General features: G+C 40.0%; 1 protein-coding gene across 1 annotated transcript in view; it reads right to left on the minus strand.

The window, feature by feature from the left end:
* The window catches only part of VPS13C (vacuolar protein sorting 13 homolog C), a 6,956,796-nt gene that overhangs the window by 5,595,038 nt on the left and 1,339,431 nt on the right, over window positions 1-22,327 (minus strand). The window contains exon 13 of the mRNA XM_044076309.1: window positions 18,093-18,155. Coding sequence (XP_043932244.1) covers window positions 18,093-18,155 — 63 coding nt within the window. The remainder of the gene's footprint in view (window positions 1-18,092; window positions 18,156-22,327) is intronic.

Consider the following 22,327-nt stretch of genomic DNA (forward strand, 5'->3'; position numbering starts at 1 on the left):
GAGGCAAACGGGTCTATATCTAGGCTCCCCCATTTTGCTTGTCAACATGTTGAAAATCCTTGGTTCCACTCGTGTGGGTCCATGAGGTTTCTGCTTAGTCCGTCTGCCAGTGTATTTAATTTTCTTGGCAGGAATTGAGCTTGTAGGTGCACTTGGTAGCTCAAGGCTGTGTTCCACAATGCCATGGCTAGTCTACAGAGGTGGTAAGAATGTGTACCCCCCCCTGCTTGTTTATGTCTCGCATAACAGTGGTGTTGTCCATCTTTACCATTAGTTGTCCTGGAAGAATGTTGTCCTTGAAGGCTGTCAGAGCATTCTGTACAGCGAACATTTCTTTTTGATTGATATGCAAGTGCATTTGACTTGGGTTCCATTTGCCCTGAATGAACTTCCCTGCCAGGTGAACCCCCCCCCCCCATGCATAGTCTGATGCGTCTGTTAAGGTTTGGGTGGCAGGGGGTGGTGTGAAAGGTAGTCCCTTGCTTTGGTGACAGACCTCTGGCGTAGGCAAGGTATGATAGGAATCATTGTTTCCAGGTCTTGAGAATGTTGACACCACAGGCTTTTTAGATACCACTGTAGTTTCCTCATAAGCAGTCTTGCATATGGAACTAGAAGAATGCAGGAGACCATGAACCCCAAGGCTTGCAATATTTGTCTTGCAGATAAGCAGGGTTTTTGTGACCACTTGTCTGAAGTCGGTTGTCAAATGAATTTGTTTCTCTGGCATGAGGTAAGCCGTCTGCGAAGTTGTATTCAAGCTTGCTCCCAGGAATATAATTTGTTGACAGGGTACCAGGTGTAATTTCTTTTCATTTATGGTATATCCCAGACAAGTTAGAACCCTTTGTACAAAGGCCAGATGATTCAAAATCATGTCCTGGCTTTCTGCCAGAATTTATTCATCCAGGTATGGGTATATTTGAATTTCTTTGCCTGCAAAATGTAATAACTGGAGTTACGCACTTTGTGAATACCCTGGGTGCAGTAGATAAGCCAAAGGGCAGTGCAGAGAACGTATAGTGCATGTAGCCTGCTTTGAAGCGTAGGTATTTTCTGCAGGATTCCCTAATTGGGATGTGCAAGTATGCTTCTTTTAATTCTAGTGTTGCCAACCAGGCATCTTTGCCTAGCATTGGAAGTAATTGAAGAGTCAGCATCTTGAATTTTGGAATCTCCAAAAAGATGTTTAGAGTAGACCGGTCCAGGATAGGACGCCATGAATTGTCTTTTCTGGGTACCAGGAAAAGTCTCTGGTAGAAACTTTGTCCCTTTTCCTCTTCTGGTACTAGTTGAATAGCCCCCATGCTTAAGAGAGAAAGTACTTGTTTTGGGGCCTCTGGCCACTGATTTGGGGGTAGGTCCGGCCACCCGCTTGGTGTTGGCAACGTGTGGAAGTGAAATCTGTATCCCTGGGACACAGAATTTAAAACCCATTTGTCCTGGGTAATGGAGTTCCCAATTCTTTACATGAAGAGCAATCTTTCCCCCCAAAGAGGCAGTCAGTTAATAAGTGCTTGGAAATTTTTTTCAATATTTTTTTATTTATTCTTTACATCAAAGCAGAACAGTAAATGCTTGTTATTTATCATTTACTGAACATTAAACAATTGTTATACATTGAAAGTAATGCAAAAAGAGGTTGATCAATCAAACAATACTATTTACACTATATACATAGATGCTTTCAAAATTCAGCATAGCAAAAAAAAGAAAAAAGTAGTTTTGCAAGAATGATTATAGGTACAATATTAAAGAGAAAAAGAAAAACACTTATATGGGTTAGGGATGTATGATGTGTAAAAACTCCTAGTTATAGTGAAGTATGAACATTTGTGGTAGGTTATGCAAGAATAATATTAAAGATTTGTTCCCATAAATTCCTAAATTTAATATTTTTGTCCCTTTTATTAATTATTTTATGGGCTAATAGTTGTTTAGTCGCCATCAATCTGAAGTTCTCCCATGAGTTATTAGTTGAGTTAAGCCAATTGGTAGCTATATAAAGTTTCATGTAGAGAACAATATTAATTAGGGTAATTGCTTGTTTTTTGGAGATATTATTTGGAGGGATATGTAGTAGAGTAAATTCCCGAGTGAGTGTGGATGTTTGGTAGCCCATCTTTTGTAACTGAAGTTTAAGGGAGTTCCAAAGTTTAAATACAGATTTACAGCTCCATAAAAGATGGAGTAGGTCAGCAGTTTGGTCTTTACAGTGTAGGCAGAGTGGGGAATTCATAGGGTTAAATTTATGAAGAGTAGCAGGTGTGAAATACCCGTGGTTATAGATCATGAGCTGAGTAAAAGCAAATTTCTGAAGGGATATAGATTTTATTGTTGGGTTAATTGCCTGATTCAATTGATGGTTATCGATGGAGAGTTTTTTTCTCCAATATTCAGAAATAAGAATGTACTCCTGGAATTTAATGTCTTTTATCATTTTGTAGGTAAATGTAGTACATTTTTTTGTTGACAGGATAGTCTTCCAAAGTAAATTCCAAGTTGCTATATCATCATTGTTTATGATAGTGTCATGGAGTTAGCAGATACATGATTCTTTAATCTGTCTCAAGATCAGTAAGTATGATTTGGGAAGATTCAATTGGCTCCTTACTTCTTGTACAGAGCAATTTAAATATGGATATATGTCTTGGATGATTGTGTTTAATAGACGAGGGAAGTGGTTTAGGTTTAGAGTTTGGTTATTTATTTTAAGATTAGGGTTTTTATGTAAGGGTCGTAATGTCATCATAGCTTGCATAAGGTTTAAAGATTTGAAGAGTTTTTGTGTTACTATAATGGAGTGTTTGAGGAGTTCTATTAAGTTACAATATTTCATTAAACTGGTATTTAGAAATGGTAATGCTTTGGGGTTGATATCAAGGCTTTTAATATGATTATGGTATATTCTTATCCAGTTTGGGTACCAAGCATTATTTTTTGGTTTGTATTCAGCTATTCGTAAAACTCTATTGGGTATTTATAATTAAGTAGTATGTCTCAAAGTTTGGAAGGTCTAAGCCACCTTTAGTTTTGGGGGTTGTTAGTTTGTCATATGAGATTATATTTTCATCTGGGAACATAAAAAAAACAAAGTAATATGGGTAGGACATTCATTTTAATTACAGAAACTTTTTTACAAAAAACGGTAACTTTAGATTTTTACATCTATTAAGGTCTATTGAAATGTTTATCCATTTTTGTTTTATGTTGTTTGAGTAGAAATCTTTGTTGTTTGTAGAGAATGTGATACCAATGTAATTAATTACTTCTTCAGTTTTTAATTTCCCTACTAGTGATAGAAGAGAGAATGGTTTAGGAATTTTTAAGGGGAAGAGGTTAGTTTTTTTAAAGGTTTAATTTGTAATTCGATATCATCGATAAGTGTTCAATAGCAGATATTTTATTTATATCCGAAATTAGTGTGGTACAATAAATATTCAGATCATCAGCAAAAGCTGATAAGAAGATTTTGGTGTTATAAATTATTGGGGGTTATGGTATGTATTTTGTTTGATATTTAGGAAGAGAGGCTCAAGGTATAGGTTAAAAAGTAAAGGAGATAAAGGGCATCCTTGACTAGTTCCATTTTTAAAAGGAATCCTATTGGACCAGATTTGTTGATATATAAAGATGTATAGGGATTTTTATACAATATTTGTAGGATTTTAATAAATTTTGGGGGTATATTGAAGGCAAAGTCTGAAGTAAAAATTCTAAATTTACTCTATCAAAGGTTTTTCGGGATCAATGACTACTGCGTATATGTTTAGATTGTTTTGATTAGCATATTAAGTGTTAATGTATTGTCGCTCGTTTGCCTAAATGTTGTACAAGACTGTTCGGGGGAAATAATTTTATCCATTATGTTTTTCAGTCTGTTTGCTAGTATGGATGCCAATATCTTGGTGTCAATGTTTAATAGTGATATGGGTCTATAACTATCTGAGTTTTTAGGGTCTGCTTTTTCTTTAAGTATAAAAACAGTTTTGGATCCATTAAAGTGTACATCATTGATTTCATTATTTATTATATAGTTCAGTATAAGGAATAGGATTTGGGCTACAATGGGGTAAAAGGTTTTGTAAAATTCGGTACTGAAACCATCTGGGCCAGGGGGTTTTGTGTGTTTTCATTTGCTGAATTGTTGAGGTTATTTCATCAATAGAGATGGGTTCGCTTAATTTTTTCTTGTTGATTTGGGTCTCATTTCGGGAAATGTATATTTTGAAAAAGCTGGTCTATCATCTTTTGAGGGTAGAAATACTTGTTCTCCATAGGTTTGTGTATATATTACTTTGAATGTTTTAATATCTTAATTTTTAGTACAGTGTTTGTTCTCAAAGTATTTCAGATATTTGAGAAGTGGATTTGGTTTGGTTTATAATTCTGGCTAGTGCTCGGGAAGGTGTTTGGACTTCATTAGCATAGTTAGCTAGCATTTTGGTTTCATTAAATGATAGTTTATTGTTATGTAAAAGGAAGAGATCCTTTTGAAGTTTCAAGATTTCGGTTTGAGTATTAAAGTTAGTTACTAGATCGTGTTTGAGAAGTGCTTGGAAATTTTAAAAGGAAGTCATTCAGACAGTTTACCATGGGGGGGGGGTCTTCTTATTCCCAGATTTGGAAGTGGAGGCCCCACTGCTTAGTTCTGTGTGTACCCTGGGACTGAAACCTGAGGTTTTTGCTGCGTCTGGGTTTGGCTTGAGAAGACCTAGAAGGGGCTGGAAATGACCAATTTTTAGAGGGCCAGTGCCTACTAAATCTAGGAGGCTGAACTTGTAAAAAATCTTTAACAGTTTGCATAGATTTAGCTTTATCTTCCATCTTTTTAAGAACTTCCTCAGCCTTGTCGCCAAACAGGCGCTCCTGATTTAAAGGAGCATCCAACAATTTAGCTTTAACATGATCAGGCAAAGAATGCTCCTCAAGTCAAGCATGCCTGCTGAGCACAGACCCAGTAACAGCAGCCCTGCAAGAGGCCTCTAATGAATTAAATCCACATTGCAAAGTATGTTTTCCAACTTGTTCAGCAGAATGCATTAAATCCTGTAAGTCTTCATTTTCCACAGAGTCAGGAATCAACATCTAAGCAGTCCAATAACATGTTGCTGATACTTTAACATATGAAAGTGGAAGTTTAAAGCCCTAATGGCCAAGGCTGCATAAGTGCAAACCTTCTTACCCCATCTATCCAGCACCCTAGAGTCTCTATCAGAAGGGGTAGGATTTTTAGCAGTAAAAGCCTTAATGCCCTTGGGCCCCTGTGAAATAGTCTCTGGATCTGCAATAGATTTTTTAAAAAGGAACTTGTGGGACTCTGGGACCCTGTAGTATCTGTCAGGTTTTCTGGGAGCAGGAGGCAGGGGCCAAACTAGATTCCGGAAAAGGATCATCAACAATGTCTAGTACAGGAGGAATAGCTAAAGGCCTATGCTGATGTAGGAGAAGGAAATCCCTAAGCCTCTTTTTTGAATCAGAAAAATCCTGGCTTTCCCAGTGGAAATGCTCCCTTAGAGTATGTAAGGTTTCCCCAAAAGAAAAATCCTCAGGAGGAGAAGCAGAGGGAATGGAGTCCTCTGCATCAGAATCTTCATAAGTAGATAAGGGCAAATCCAGATCAGAAGAATCAGAAAAAACAGAATACTGATCAGAAGAGTCATAATCAACTTCAGTCCTAGGCCTCTTGGGGGGGGGGGGGGGTGACTACCCCTGATTAGAATTAGATATTCAGCCATTCTTGTTTTTTAGGCATAGAGGCCTGAGCGTCTGGTTTTTAGGCATGGATCGAGATTTAGGCCCAAGTAAAGAAAGAGGCATTGGTTTAATATGCAAGTCCGTAGGCCTGAATACACCTTCAGAAGCCAGTGCCTGCACAGCGGCTCCAGACCCATCCAAGGTAGAGACATCCACGGGTTCCATAGTTGAAGCATCTCGCAGCATAACGGACTCCGAATGGGTTTCAGTAGAGGCCTGCGAATCAGAAGTAGTGGGTATCAGGGGCTGCAAAAGCACTTGAGTACTGGCGAACTGGCGACTGGCTTAGGAGAAGCATTGTCGGCAGTTTTGGACCTCGGCAGGCGGTCTCTGTCTTCTTTGCATTTTTTCGGAATCCCAGTAGTCGAATGGCTAACCAACGACATTTCTGGATAATTAAATCAAAAACCGAAATATCTAGAGGCAAAAATATACAGACGACGGATAGCGTGCTGATTAAATAAAGCACAAAACTGACAGCAAGGTATGTCGTGGTCAGGGCCTAGGCAAGGAATACAGTACGAATGAAAATCTTTAGAAGGTATTTGCTTTCCACAAGTTATGCAATTATTAACTTTTACTGACATTGGTAAGAAGTAAGAAATAGTTTCCCCAACGGGGTACTTAGCTTTAGTTGAAGACTTCGGTTCTGAAACTTGAAAATGAAAATTTCAGGAGTCGGCCGACCGGCAGTTGCAAACTGCTTCTGCTTCGGGCAGAGCACGGCAAGAAAGACTGATGTAATGGCGTCGGCTGCATGTTTTATACCCCCTGATGACCTGATGTCATGGAAGAAGGGACAGCAACCAACGCAGGACCCAAGACTTTGTTAATCAGGCCAACTGAGGGTTACCTGCAAGCAGATAACCCAAATGTAATGACTGCAAAAGTGAAACACGAAAAGAACATCCTTGGCCTATCTGGTCTGCAGGGACCTGATGTATTGCCCCTCAATGAGAGCAGGGAGAGGACTTGCTTTTTGGCCTCTGCCCACTGGTTTGGAGGAAGATCTGTGAACCCTTTCGGGGTTGGCAGAATGTGGAAATAAAAATTGTATCCCTGGGACCCTATGTTGAGGACCCACCGGTCGTTGCTAATAGAGGCCCAGTTGCTTGCATGGAAGGAGAGTTTTCCTCCTAGGGGGCACAAGCAGGTGGGCCAGAGTTAAGTGGTGGAGGTGTAAAGTCATTGTGAGTTCTTACCATAAGGGAGTGGCTTAGCACTCCCTGCTTTTGAAGAGGAAACTCCATTGCTTAGATCTCTGCATTCCCTGGGGCTGCTGTCTGGAGGGGGGGGGGTCTGCTTCCCCTGGATCTGGGTTGAGCTGGCCTGGAGGGGGCAGGAAAGGACCAGTGCTTGGAGGGGCAATGTCTACTGAACCTCGGAGAATGGACCTGTAAAAAGTCTGTCTGCATAGATTTAGCTTTTTCTTCCATCTTTAAGACCTCTTCTGCCTTGGTGCCAAACAAATTGTCTTTGTTCAATGGTGCAACCAATAATTTTGATTTGACATGGTCTGGCAAGGTCAGTTCCTTAAGCCAAGCATTCCTTCTATGGACAGAACCAGTGACTGTTGCCCTGCAAGATGCTTCTAGGGCATCAAAGCCACATTGCAAGGTGTGCTTAGTAACTTGACTTTCAGAATGCATAAGCTTTTGTAATTCTTTATTTTCTGCACAAGCAGGAAAGGAAGATATTTTTTGTTTGAGGAGTTCCATGGTATGCTGCTGGTATTTCAGCATGTGGAACTGACAATTTATTGCTCTACTACCAAGAGTAGCAGAGGTGTACACTTTTTTACCCCATCTGTCTATAGCTTGGGAATCCCTGTCTGAGGGGATGGGATTCTTAGCTGATGTTGCTTTAATTCCTTTAGGTCCTTGACAGATGACCTCTGGGCAGCAGTAGGATTTTTGAAAAGAAACTTGAAAGTCAGGGACTCTAGTACCTCTGTCAGGTTTCCTGGGAGCAGGAGGAAGGGTGTCAGGAGTCAAGCTGGATTCCATAAAAACATCATCCACAACATCCAGGACAGGAGGTATGGCCAAAGGTCTGTGCTGTGGTAAATCTAACAATTCCTTGAGTCTCTTTTTTGACTGAGGATAGTCCTGACATTCCCATTGGAAATGCTCCCTTAAAGTATGAAGGATTTCACCAAATGAAAAATCCTCTTGTGGAGGCGCAGCAGGAATATGAAGCGCTTTTCATCTGGAAAAGTTCTAGACTTCCTCAGATAGATTCCCTTACATTCAATTCTTGTATTTAAATAGAACAAAGTTAATTTAATTTTAAAACAGAAACTGAAGAACACCCCCACCATTCCTTTAAGTTTAAAATGATTACACAAGTAACACCAACAGGGAGTGATAATACTACTAGAAGTGGACCCTATAAGTTTGTTGCTGGAAAAAATCTGAATTAAAATAGCAACTTAGGTTAAATTCTTGTAGCCCCCCGGGCCTGAATGAAATATACTCTATAGCGTGTATATTGAAGCTTAAAAGCTTACCACTGTGATCTAAAATTAATTTAAACTAAATCATATAATATTAATTTCATACTTTTATGAATTTAATTATAAATTTATAACTCCTGAGTGTTGGCTTTTATTGTTAGAATGTCCCTGTTATTAGGAAGTGGGAAGGGTTGAGTTTAACTTCAGATTGTATTTTAAAATTAAATGAACTTTGTTCTTTTTAAACTATTTAGAATGAATGATTATATACATACTTACATATGTACACAAGTATCATGTGTAACTTGAAATGGGATAATTTTATTGTGTATATACAAAGTCAGAGTGCAAACAAATACAATTTAAAGTTTTTAATAGGATACTCAGTTTAAGAGTTAATTTTAATGCAATTAATTTTGTCATGTGATCTGCTAGAGCTGTATAACTACAAGAAATGAATGTAAGGGAATGTATCTGAGAAAGTCTGGAACTTTTCCAGACAAAAAGCACTTCATAGTTACTGTTTATTTGTTCCTGAGGTTCGTTTTTTTTTGGCTGTATTAAACCTATTTTGGTACATTTTTGAGTGCTGCGAGTTCCTGAAGCCTATTTCCTCTTTGTCAAAGTTGTAGTAGTTTTGGTCTTTACAATAAGGCCCCGACGGTGTATAGTTCTGGCGTTGAACAAAGCACAAAACGGACAGCGAGGGACGTTGTGGTCTGGGTCTTAATAGGTGATGCAGTAAGAATGGAAGTCTTGGTGTGGTATTTGCTTTCCACAGGCGAGTCAATTAACTTTTTCTGACATCGGTTGGAAAAAGAAAAAAGGGTCCCCAATGGGGTACTTGGCTTTAGAAGACCAACTTCAATTCAAAAACGAAAACTCAGGTAGCGGCCGACCGGCACTCGTGTGAACTGTTTCTGCTTCAGGCTCCTCAGCAAGAAAGACTGATGTAATGGCATCTGCTGCCTGTCTTTATACCACTGATGACCTGACGTCAATCCTGGAATGACAGCAATCGACATTGAATTACTAAGCCTCTGGTATTCGGACCGACTGAGGGCTAACCTTGGCAGGATAACCAAGATAAGCCAATTGTGATGACCTTCAACAGTGAAACATGAACATCTGCAGGGGAAATATGCCACAATGACATTGAAAGGAGTTACACCAGGCACAGTCTTGCATAGTCGTTTTGTAGAGTGCATTGTACTCTAGTAGCCTGCAGAGTTTCAGCCACCTAGCTGTACTGCTCTTTGAGAAAATGAATGTTTTAGCATGTATTTTCTATGTTGGAAATGCTTTGAAGAAGCTGTAATGACCCACCCATGGACCAGTAATTAAGGAGCCTCAATCCTCACCACTGACACCTGACCTGTGGGGAACGTTCACTGTGAGGATAACAGGCGCACACACTATTTCCAGATGCTGCGCTCTGTATCAAGTGAAATTTCCCCTTAAGAGAACACAGAGATCACATTCTTTCCCAGGCCTGGTTTCGCCCTCTTTCTCCAGATCCCCAGTGACTACCCACTGACACAGCTTTTAGAGACGAGTCCTTAGCCAGGTTTCCAAACCAAGTCCTCCAACACTCTCTGTCCAAGCAATGTTTCATGCCCCTGCCCAAGTAGCTGACACATACTCCTGGTGATTTGTTTTACACACACACACACAGGGAAAGGCTGGCACAGGTTTACTAGCTTTGCCCCCTTCTGCCCAGACTATAATGTAGCTACCACTGCCACCAAAACCCCTCGCCATCTACTTTAAGGCCCTTAAAGAGTGTCCAATTTTATTGTGTAATACTAATACAAATGGTAGTTTGACCAAGAGCAAGGCTATTAGAAGTAGCCCGCACATTGTCAACAACTACTCTCAACTTAAATATCTCTACAAAGATCAGCCACGATGAAAGATTTAAATATATTCAATAACAAATAAAAGGACAAGACAATACTAAATATATATTCACAGTGACGAGTTCAAAATCACAGAGAATATTTAAAACATTGCAGGACAGGCTCAGACTAAAAGAAAAAAATGTCTAAACTAAGCTTCATTATATTCCCGAGTGTAAGAAAGTAACTATACCCTAATAACTTACTTAACAGATCAAGGCAGATGATGTGGTGAATGGTCCTTGTTGTTAGGCCCAAGAGAGAATACAGAATACTCAGTCTCTCAGACTTCTCAAAATAATATCCAAAATATTACTGCTGGGATAGCTTGCAGAATGACATCACTTATTGTCATCTGACTTCTAGTTCTCATGCAACCTCCATTGCTGGCAGCATTCAGCACCTACCCATAAAAATACACACACACGGGCTTTTGTTCAGATCTGTGGCAGCTGCTTAAAGTAATAAAACTGCATATCTCTATGCTTCCAGAGCAGTGTTTAGCTCAACCCAAAGACAATACAGAAAGCTTCCTAGGTACAAAGTTTGTCTCTCTGGCTGCATTGAAACCTGTGAGATAGCATCTTTATGGCCTAGCCTATAAAGTGATTTAATTTCAGATACTGTCTAAAGTTTGCTGGACAGAGATTAACCCTCCAGTTTCCTCTGTTAAAACATATACATTTAAAACTGTTACAATACTGCATCTACATTTCTGCTCTCTCAGGTAAGGCACACTTGTGCATACATTTCAAACAAGCACTTAAACACCTTTTCAACACAAAGTTTTGATATACACAACACACGGTTATAAAACATTTGTAACACCAGCATCTTGTATGAATCAGTTTGCCATTCACAAATGATAATTTACAAAATTCCAGCTAGCTGTGCTGGCAGTACCTTCTTTCGTCACAACCCCCACCCCCTCAAGAGCCTATCTGGAAATACATTACCGCATACCCTGTCTTGAGATCCCAACTGCCCTGGAATTGCTGATCCCATTGCAGTGCTGCACTGTCATATATGCCTGCAACCCTGGGCTCCATCTTAGTAGCTTGAGAGTCTGCTGGCTGGCTCCCTGTAGCCACAGATCCCAGTCAGACTCCTCCTATCTTCTACTGCAAATATTTTGCAAAATGGCCTATTCCCCATCATGGTAAGGTTTCATGCAGTCAAAATGGTACAATTTGTGCCCCTGTCTAGCAATTCTACCGTGTAGTTTATATTACTGAACTTACCACTTTGAAGGGTCCCCTCCCAAGCTGCCTGCAGCTTACAGAGTCTGACAGGAATGAGAACTATAACCTGATGCTCCTACAGCATACTCTCTGGCTCAAGCATTCCTCTCATACCAGACCTTTTTCTGCTGTTGGACTGCTGCCAGGTTCTCCTGGGCCAAACCCATGAGCTCCCCCGAGCCTTGTCATGAGGTTTGGACATGTACCACAACAGACTTCTTGTGGGATTCATACTAATCACAAATCAAATCTAGAGGTCCCCTCACACTATACCCATACAGCACCTCCAAAAGTGAGAAATCTGTAGATTCCTGGGGCACCTCTCTGTAAGCAAACAGATGGGGAAAATATTTGTCCCACTCTCTCAAACTGGCCTGCAAATGCCCTGTAGCATGGTCTTTAGTGTAGACTTCAACCTCTCCACCACAGAATTTGTCTGCAGATGGTAGGGGCAGTTTCTTTAGGTGCTTCACCCCACAGTGCTTCCACAGACATGCCACCAGGTCTGACATGAAATTGGCACCTCTATCAGTCAGTATTTCTCTTGGGAAACCTACCCTGCTGAAAATCTCTAACAAAGCATTTGCCACCTTTTCGGCCTCTATGCAGGATAGGGCCACCGCCTCATGGTATCAGGTAACAATCTAGTACAACTAGAATATACTTCTTCCCTGTGGAACTTGGGGTACTCAAGAGGCCCCACAATATCCATAGCTACCCTCTGAAATGGCTCCTCAATCACAGGCAAAGGCATCAAAGGAGCTTTTTCTTTGACTCCTGCCTTGCATACTTTTTGGCATTGCTCACAGGTCCTGCAGTACCGTTACACCCCTTGGAATCCCAGATCAAAGTTATGCATACTACGTCTCTTGGTACGCTTTATGCCTATATGACCTGCAAAAGGAATGTCATGTGCTATGGTTAGAAGTGTCAGATGACAGGCTCTGGGCACTATCAACTGCTGAATTCTCTCACCCTCTAGCCCTCCCTCAGGGGTCCATTCTCTATACTGTAACCCTTTGTACCAGTATATGGAATTCCCCTTTTCTTTGAGAATCAGGCACCTCCCTAGCTACCTCTCTCAAGCCTTGTAATGTAGGGTCTGAAAACTGAGCCCATCTCATCTCTTTCTTTGTAATCCTTCTCAGCTCCCCCTCTACAGGAAGTCTGGTATCCTCTGACAACGGTGCCTGTCAGCCCTGGGTACTGCCACTCACCTCTGCCCTCGCAGTCACTCTGTCCAAGGGAACATCAGTACCCAACCAGCAGCTGTGGGTCACCTTCAGTCTCACTGCTACAGGGTAGCTCCCTCCCTGAAGTAGTCACCTCACCGGTCCTGGCTTCAAGTGTGCAGTCTTGTCTGGGTCCCCACAGGCTACCAGACCCACATGCCTGTCTCCAAGCCTGGCTGCATGTCACTGCATACACACAAGGTACTGTATTATCAAAATCATTCCCTAGCAGGACATATGCAGTGGAAATCCTCAACACACCTACTTGCTTGCTTCCTTTTCCACCCTCCAAGTCAAGGTGAACCATCGCCAAAGGTATATGGAATGGGGTCCCTCCTAAAACTTCAACTGCAGTAGACTGCCCAAGCCAAGTAGTGCTCTTCTTTAACCACTGCAGACTTCACAATGGTTAGGGTCAAAGGCCGTCTCTTAGCAGTGGCCTGTTTCCCATCTACTAAGATAGGATATAACATCTTGTGGTAGTTTGACGCCCTTGTTGTCTACAGACAACTTACCACTAGCATTCTGTTATTTCCACTTGCTGCTCCCCCACCTTTTGATCCCCACCTTGCCTCTGTAGATATCTATAAGCTACATGGCCCCACTGGTTACATTTAAAACTTTTAACCCTTGATCTTGGCCATGTACCTAAACTAGAGGCTTCCTCTGTTGCTTGCAGACTCTGTTAGGGCGGTTTAAGCTGCCCTCCATGGGGTTCATTATACCCATGTGTAGCACTGGGTATCCCTTTCCTATGCAGTGATGCCCTGCTTGCTAGGTATAGGTATCCTTTTTCCCCAACTCATCTGTGGTGTTGCATTCTCTATCTGCCAACCAGATTCTCATGTCTTCAGGCAAAGTACTAAGGACTTGTTCCATCACCAGTCTGCTAGCTTTTCAGAAGTGGTGGCCTGACACCTACCGCCCACCTATGAAAAGAAGTGCTTAACTCAGCAATATAATCACACACACATCTGCCTTCAGTCTATGCTCACAAAACTTTTTTCAATAAGCTTCACGTCACTCTAATAAACATTTCTTTACTTATAGTGTAGACGATCAATATCGGACAATTTAGAAACCGGGGTTACAGTTTTACCATTGAGTAGGGGGGTCAGGAACCATACTCAGAGCCCTTTGCCAACATGATACTGTTTACATACCCTTTCAAACATAATAAAACTATCAAAATTATCACACGCTATAAACTGTGGAAGAAATTTACTGACCTTTATTGCTTCTGGGGTTCGGTTATTCTCTTCCCCCTTAGATTCATAACTCTGGTCAACTGTCAGCATCTTTTTGTGTTGCCTCTGCCTCTCATTTTCTTCGGCTTCTAGACATCACAGTCTCTCTCTATCTGCTGATTTCTAATTCCATTGGCTTGGCCTCCAAGTCTCGAACTCAAGACGGATTTTAAAGTCCTCTGAGGCAAAGTTCAACTGTCCATTTTCTGAGAGCTGTACATCCCCAAGCCCTGTCTGGTTGTCTTCATGGTTGCTGGTCTGTGATGCAGCTGTGACTATGGCTGCAGTAATTCACCCTTTAGTCAGGTCAGCATGCACCAATTCTTTGGCTTGGCACATCTCAGCCAACTGGCTCCTTGTCAGCTTGCCATAATCCTCTGACATCTTTGCCTGCTCTCCCTGGCTAAGCTAACCAAAAAAAAAAAAAAAAACTACTGTGATATGAAACTCTAAATGTTTACTGTGTGGCTGCTTCTGAGAACAAACACCTTTTTTAGTGACCACTGTTTACAGGCTACAAGATTTCAATATCCACACCACTATTAAGCAATATGTGACACGGATATCCAACCACTACTAACCAATAAATATGGCCTTAAAAGTAGCTGGTGAGGGGTTCTGGTGGCATTGGTAACTACTTTATAGTCTGGGCAGAAGGGGGCACAGCTAGTAAACCTGTGCCAGCCTTTCTCAGGTGTGTGTGTGTGTGTGTGAGAAAAACAGATTTCCAAGAGTGTGTGCATTAGCTACCTGGGCAGGGACACAAAGCACTGGTTGGACAGAGTGCTGGAGGACTTGGCTTGGAACCATGGCTAAGGACTCAACTCTATAGCTGTGCCAGTGGGGTCTCTCTTTGGGCATCTGGAGAAAGGGAGAAACCAGTCCTGGACTGACTGTGTTCTCAGTGTGCTCTTAAGTGAAGTTGCACTTGATGCAGAGAGCTGCATCTGGAAATATTGTGTGTACCTATCTTCCCAGTGAATATTCCCAAGTGCCAGTGGTGAGGACTGAGACTCCTCAGTTACTGGTCCAGTGGTGAGTTGTCGCAGAAGCTAAAAACAGTACACGCAATACTAAAAGAGTTATGCCAGGCACATTCTTGCATAGCAGTTTTGTAGTGTGCATAGTACCCTTAGCAACCTGCAGAGATTTAGTCTTCTAGTTTTACCACTCTGAGAAAAAGATCGTTTCAGCATGCATTTTTCTCTATGCTGGAAATGCATAGAGAAAGCTAAAAACAGTCAACATTGATAATGCAAGGGAGGGTTATGCCAGGAGGAGTCTTCCAAAGTGGTTTTGTAGTGTGCATAGTTCCCTAGCAGCCTGCAGAGTTTCAGCCTCCAAGCTTTACCACTCAGAAAATGAATGTTTCTGCGTGTAGTTTTTTTGTACTCTGGAAATGCATACAGAAATGTAAAAACAGTATACACCAATACTGAAAGAATTTTTTTTATGGGGATATCCACACAAAAAATCCTTGGAGGGTCGGACCCTTGTCATCACTCAAGTGTAATAGGGACCTCCGCCCTCACTAAGATCTGTGGGATCCCCCTTCAGTCCCTAAGATATAATAAGCTTAGGTCTTCTCTGCAATATCAGCAGCAGATGTTTGGATAGCCTCTGTGGACATGCAACAGGTTGGATTCCATGCCAGCCTCCTATAGGGTCACTGCAGAGGAATCCAAAGCAGCTGGACAGGCTTTCTCTAGTCTTGGGAGAGAAGTCTGGGGGTGGGGGGGGCTGGACAGCAGCTGTTAGACCTCAATTTTTTTGGCGAATGGCTGACTCTTGGGATGGTATCCACAACAGTACCCAGAGCCAACAGCTTAAGACGTTGGTTTTTTCAAGGTAAACAGACAAGGAGGAGAGATGGCTACATAGTATCTTGGGGTCAAATGCTTGGCAGATAGAACACTGCAAATGGCTGTGGGAAGCAGTTAGAATAGGCAATGGTCATGACGATCTTAATGGGGAATCTGCCTCCCACACTGACATTTTCCCCTTCTGGATGACATGAAACCATCAACACTGAAAATGAGAGAAAGATAAGAAAGAATCCCAATGGAGCACTTACCTGAAAAAAATGACTTGGTAACCAGCACAGAAGAAAGGTGTTTAAGATTATACATGGGATGGAGGGCACCTGTTAAGTACTAGAGGCAATGGTACACTGGCCAGATGTTGGGCTATCCTTGGCAAGAAATTTCTTGTTAGGAATACTGCAAAAGTGAAAAGGACATTCACTCTTAAGGTAAGATTTTACAAACCTGTACTTTCCCACAAATTCATTTGAGTCTACGAAGGAAGGACATAATACTGCAGCGTACTGTGCAGGAGGACTAAAGTTTAGGGGAAGGGGGGAATTCAGTACTCCATTTAATGTTGGACTGCATGAAAATTGTTACAAAGAAAACATGTATAATGAACAATCATAGTAATGGAAATTTAATATGAATTCTTTTCTATTAATGAGTGATTTAATAAGAATGTTAAAAATTAACAAAAACAAACAAATATCTGAGTTTCCTTACAGAGGTCTGAAGGCAACAGTTTAAGCATAGAAGGAATTTATTAACATAAATTTCTTATTTGCTTTTGTTTACCAGGAAAGTCCAAATGGGCTATACTGCACATTTTCAGCAGAGACATGGGATAAAAAAAAAAAAGAAACAGTAGATGCTCAATATAATACAGTTTAAGCAAGCTCTAAAGAAAGGAAATTGTAGAAAAAATAATGAGATAAATTAAAATGGAATAAAGAGGGAAATATACCCTAAAAAGTGACACTGGTGCACATTAATGAACATCAGTACAGCAGGAAATAGCATAAATGTAACAACATTAAGTATCAGAGTATTAAAACAACTGGAGCTAAGTAATGTGATCTACATATAGATTCATGTTGATAATGTAAACTGATAATACACCATTCCTATTGGTAGGAATGCCTTCAGTAAGAGTAAAGTCAGTTAGGAAGAAATGGTTTAATAACTGAAGAGGAAAATTTGAATATTTGGTTAATTATCCTGGAGATTCAGAAAATCTGCGGATTATTTATTTATTCATTTATTTATTATGAAAAGTATTTATTTGTATGATTCTGATGTAGTTTGAGTAAGGTTTTAAAACCAAATAAGTTATTTGCCTGATGGTGAAAAGAATGTCCTTCCATAGTTTAGCTATGCTTACTGAATGGGTGGAGCTAGTGAGTTGCTCGGTTTTGGGGATTATATTCGTTGTTGGTCCTTTGAGGCAAGGTTTCTTTTGGATGGGTCTATGTTCGGCTACCGAACACTAAAAAAACAGATCTACAACACAGCAAAAGTAAAACAGCAAATCTGACAATTTATCAAACAGCAACATGGAAAATAACAAAATAAAGCACTGAATGGCCACAGTCACCCAACATCGCACACACAACCAACCAAGGTGGGGAGCTGTGCCCCCATACCCCTAACTATATATACCAACTCCGAGATCACACTGCAGTGGGGAACAGGGCAAACTGAAAAGGCTACCCTTCACTTACCTTATGCATCGTGTTACTTCCTGGTTGTTGGCCAACTATGACCATTATATGCCAGTATTTTTTTCAGCATTGCCATTGTTCGATAATTGTCCCTTTTGCAGTTTTACGTTTATTTCACAGTTCACGGTTTTACGGATTTGGTCGTTGAACATGGACCCCTTTTGACTTTGTAGCAGTTTACTGCATTTCTGATGGCTGGGTATTTGAAGGACGGTGCAATATTTTACAAGCTATTATGAGTTGCATACATGATTATCTGCTGTGGTAATACTAGCCACATCAGGTTTGCCAAGACAATACAGTGATGGGTTTAGTTGGCCCCTGGTACTATTTAACACAGCGTTTTAACAATCCCCAAGGGTCAAAAATGCTGGCAAAGCAAACATGTTGATAGCAAAATACTGTGTTATTTCTCACAGTAATGATCACATAATCCTTACTTGACAAAAATTTCACATTGGGCCCAATAACACTTGGCTAATGTTTAGTTCAGTTAAGTATAATAGTATACATTTTAAAACTCTCTGTATGAAATCCAATTTAATTTATCTCAAATACGCGTTGGATAGTGAATCAATCTCAACTTTTGGGTAGGTGAATTAGCATAGGATCCTAGTATATGTCAGTCAGCGTTCCTTGACGGTCATATGACCAGAACACTGTACAATAACTTATGAATATACTTGCATAAAATAAACTGGGTAACATAATAAAATCCAACAAAGACGATTACCTCTGCTTGCGCTTGCTGTCTTGCTAATGTTATATTGAATACATCAAGAGATTTCTCCAGGGCCTGAAAGAGAAAAATGGGATTTAAAAAATTACAGCAACAATTAACAGTGCTCTTGCTTTAATGTTAATTAATTCTGCCATTAGCTATTGTGTAATATATTGACAGTATACAGGAAAGAAAAAGCATACAAGAATTATAAACAGAAATTAATGCCATGTAGCTGTGCTCCATAAAGAAACTGGTTTTATGAACATTTACAAACCTGTCAGATAATTTTAATCCGAGTACTTCAATCTTACTAGTAGTGATAAAACTGGAATTGAAGTCCACTGGAACCTTAAGAAATAAATATGAAATACACATCTTGAGTCAAAGACAATCCACAGATACTTGATTGTCACCATCTAAGAAAGATGAACTACCAACCTTCAAAGCTAGGAACAACAACCATTTTGCCTGTATTTGCAAATTATCCTTACCTGTATCTTTTGACTTGATAAAATCACACAACTTCCATAGGTTCGCAGTTTTCTAGGCTAGCTGCACTTATGGGGCATTTTAAACATAGCCAGCTTCCCATTTGGTGTTAGGTAGGACTTAACCAATCCAGTAGTTGCTAATTATATACATTAACCCTAGTGAGAATAACTGGGATCATACCACAGATGATTTCAGGGACCAATGCATGGGATAAAGCATTTAGGAGCTGGCTATCTCCATTAGTAGCACAGGGGACAGTCCTGGGGTAAATTTTCTGTTTCCCATCCATAGATCCAAGTTGTTCTTGAACATGGACAGGAATGAACTTTGTCTTAAGAGAACTGGGAGTCTGTTCCAGAGTAGCAGTATGCTGTTCTGAGATGTACCTCTCCCTCCAAAACATCCAGGTGATGTTTAGGAATAGGTTTAGATCTCATGACAGAGTATTTCTGATGCCATTTGGATTGCTGATGTGCAGTAAATCTGTCAGTATTGGGTTGGAAGATGCCTTGGTATGCCTGACACAAGTCACCTCTTAGCAATCTGTAGGATACTGAGTATAGTTACAGGGCTATGAGTCAGTCCATGTAGGACATGTTGTTTAGGTTTTGTATAGTTTTAGTAAGGCATCTCTGTGGGTGTTCCAGTCGTTGCATGTGTCTGGACAAATACATGCCAAAGCAGGCATTATTCTCAATGACTGGTCTGATGGCCGTGTAAATAGGGTCAATGACATCTGTAGATCTAGATAAAATTAATTTCTAAGCTGAGCAACATAGGAGTTTCTTATGACAATGGACACATGTTGGTCAAAAGTTAGGTCACTGTCCTTATCAGTTCCCAAATACTGAACGTCAGCTTTTGGGCTCTATTGTCAATGTGCAGTTTGCCGGGTAGATTACTTCCCAAAGGATACAATAATGCACTTTTTGCTATTTAGTTTCAGACCATGATTTTGGCACCAGTTATTTATTTGGGGTAAACCCTCCTGCATGATGGCCAAGTCATTTGGGGATTCAATGACTGCTCCAAGCTTGCAGTTATCTGCAAACTTATTTTGATATTGGCTTTTACTTCAGAAAAGTAGATGCCAAACAGGAGAAGTCCCAGCACAGAACCCTAGGGGTATGCAACTTGTGACTGGTGACTTTTGTGAAGGTAACTTCCCCTATTTTGACTTCTTGCAGCCTATGAACCAATTTTTGGGTGATACAGGAGGTTTATTACCAGTTTATTCAGCTTTTCTACTATGCCTGAGTAGGGGACTGTGTCAAAAGCTTTAGCCAAATTAAACTATATTGTGTATACTTGTATACCTTCATCTGCTGTTTTGGTGACCTTTACAAAAGTGCACCAGACTGAGTAAGCATGACCTGCCCTTGATAAATTCAAACAAGAGTCCAGTATATGGAGGTTCCCTATGTCCTTATTGATTAGTTTCTCAAGTCTGTGCAGCTGTTTACATACTGGTATAGTTTGGTGAGGGATCTGAAGCTTGCCAATGTATAATATTTAGGAGCAGGTAATTACAGTCCAACCAATTAAATAACATCTATGGGGAAGCCAAAAACATGCCTACTCATAACATTATACATTTTATCATCCTATCACTTGACACACTGTTTTGAGACAATTGGACAAATTGAGTTCCTTGTTTTATGTGATTGGTGGCAACAAAATCTTACAGCTTACGTGTTGTTTTATTACAGTATTGGATGTAGAACGTCTGAATGGGCATATTTTCTGGCTCCTTTTAGATGTTAATTGGTTGAACCTTAAACCTATTACACAATTTGACATGCCATTTTGATACATAATTAAATGAAAACTTACGACTCATTCAATTGATCGAGCTTTAAGCCCACTACCATATGATTTGATATAATGCGCAGAGTCAAGATTGGGCAAATTTCTTTCTTTGATTTGTGTAATTGGTGAAAACGATTTTACAGTGCATGCCTTTGAAAATCAATAAATTAGTTAATTTTGTGGTTTCACTGGTTTTAAGTGTTGTACAACAATCTAGGATTGTTTGAAATGTATGGGTGTATGTTAATTTCAACCTTTTTATTGGATGTATGTTAAATTTTCTTTGTTCAAATGTTCTGAAGATGTCTCATGACAAAAGCGCTTAACTTTTTGTTAACTACATTTATTAGGTTTCTTGGAATTGTGAGTGGGTGTACAGACCATTTATTTTTATACGAGTTGGAATATGGTTCCTGCCCGATGACCTGTGTGTATAATACATGAGTATCAATGGAAATTAATTGTAAAACAATAGTCTTACAACATGACCAATACACAGAATGATTTATCAATTAACAACTGGCAGCATATGAAAAGGCAATGTGCAAGAAACAAAACGGCATTAAGTAACACTCTAAAATTTATTTATTTTACATTTGTTGACCGGGCTAGTCTAACTGGATATTTGTCCATTTTCAGTAGAGGCCCGGGGAGAAAAGCTCCACAAGAATGTTATACAAATTGATATACATGAGTAAGAAGACATAAGGGGATCATTTCCAAAAAAATAGAATAAACATAGAAAAACCCCTTTTAGTTAGGCTTCTCTAACATGACAAAAAAGTTACAACTAAGCAAGAACGTATAACTTAATATAAACAAGGACTGATACAGAACAGAATTAGAGCAGTTAGAATACAGAAGTTAAATAAAAGAAACTTATAAACTAGAAAAGGTTGGTCATGTCAAATGTTTCAGTCAGGGTTAGTACATGGGCATAGCCATTGTGAATTAAGGAAGGTTTTTAGTTGCTTTTTGAAAAGTGGAGTGGATGTTAGATTATTAGGAAGCTTGTTCCAAAAGTTTCCAATGGTGTTAATAAATAGGCAATTGCCAGATTTATTATTGGATTTAAGGGTTGCAACTAGTAACTTATTAGCTGAGCGAAGGGTTCTCAGATTTTTATATGGGTTGATAAGGTTAGAGAGTATGGGAATATTTGTGGGATGATACAAGACCTTGAGGGTGATGGTTAATTGCTGAAGCTGGTTTTGCAGCTCCAACCATCCTAGTTTTTTTAGATTTTGGCAATGGTGAGTTCGGAATGGGGAACCAGTGGCAAATCTGGCAATGTTATTATACGAAGTGGCCAGCTTACTGAGATTGCTTTTGGATAGATTAGTTAAATTGGGGAGGCATAGAGAAGGGTGGAGATTAGGTGTGTTTGGGCGACAGTAGTCCTGGCAGTCGGTGTAAGGAAGGGTTTTAGCCTGTAGAGGAAACCAAGTTTTCTATTAACTGATTTGATGGTTAAGTTTATGTGCGAGTCAAAGTTAAGACTATGATCAATTGTTACGTCTAAAAGTAATGTAGTTGTTCTACAGAAGCAACTGTAACCACTCTGTCACTTGTTATTCATATTAGCGTTCATATTTTTGTAACTAAGGGAGCTACATGTTACCAAGGAATACATCTACATATAATGCAGTAAGCTGGACTGCTAGTTGCTTGACAGTAGTAATGAAAACATATTACATCTTCAAAAGCAAATGCTTTACCAGTGCCAGTGTTAGCATTTTGGGGTCCCCCTAGGCACTTCCAGTATATAAGTATCATTCTGTCAGTGCCACCACTCTTAAGAAACCTTTTTGTTTGTGCTGCAAACTTTTAGTAGTAGTACGCACAGACAGACCTGTAGCTACAAGCTCTTGCATTACAACAGTACTATACACCACACTATGTTTACCTGTCTAACAAAGGGACACTTACATTTACTGGCATTT

Source organism: Protopterus annectens, chromosome 7.part0 (genome assembly GCF_019279795.1).
Source record: "Protopterus annectens isolate FY-2018-M chromosome 7.part0, PAN1.0, whole genome shotgun sequence".
Classification (NCBI taxonomy): domain Eukaryota; kingdom Metazoa; phylum Chordata; order Ceratodontiformes; family Protopteridae; genus Protopterus; species Protopterus annectens.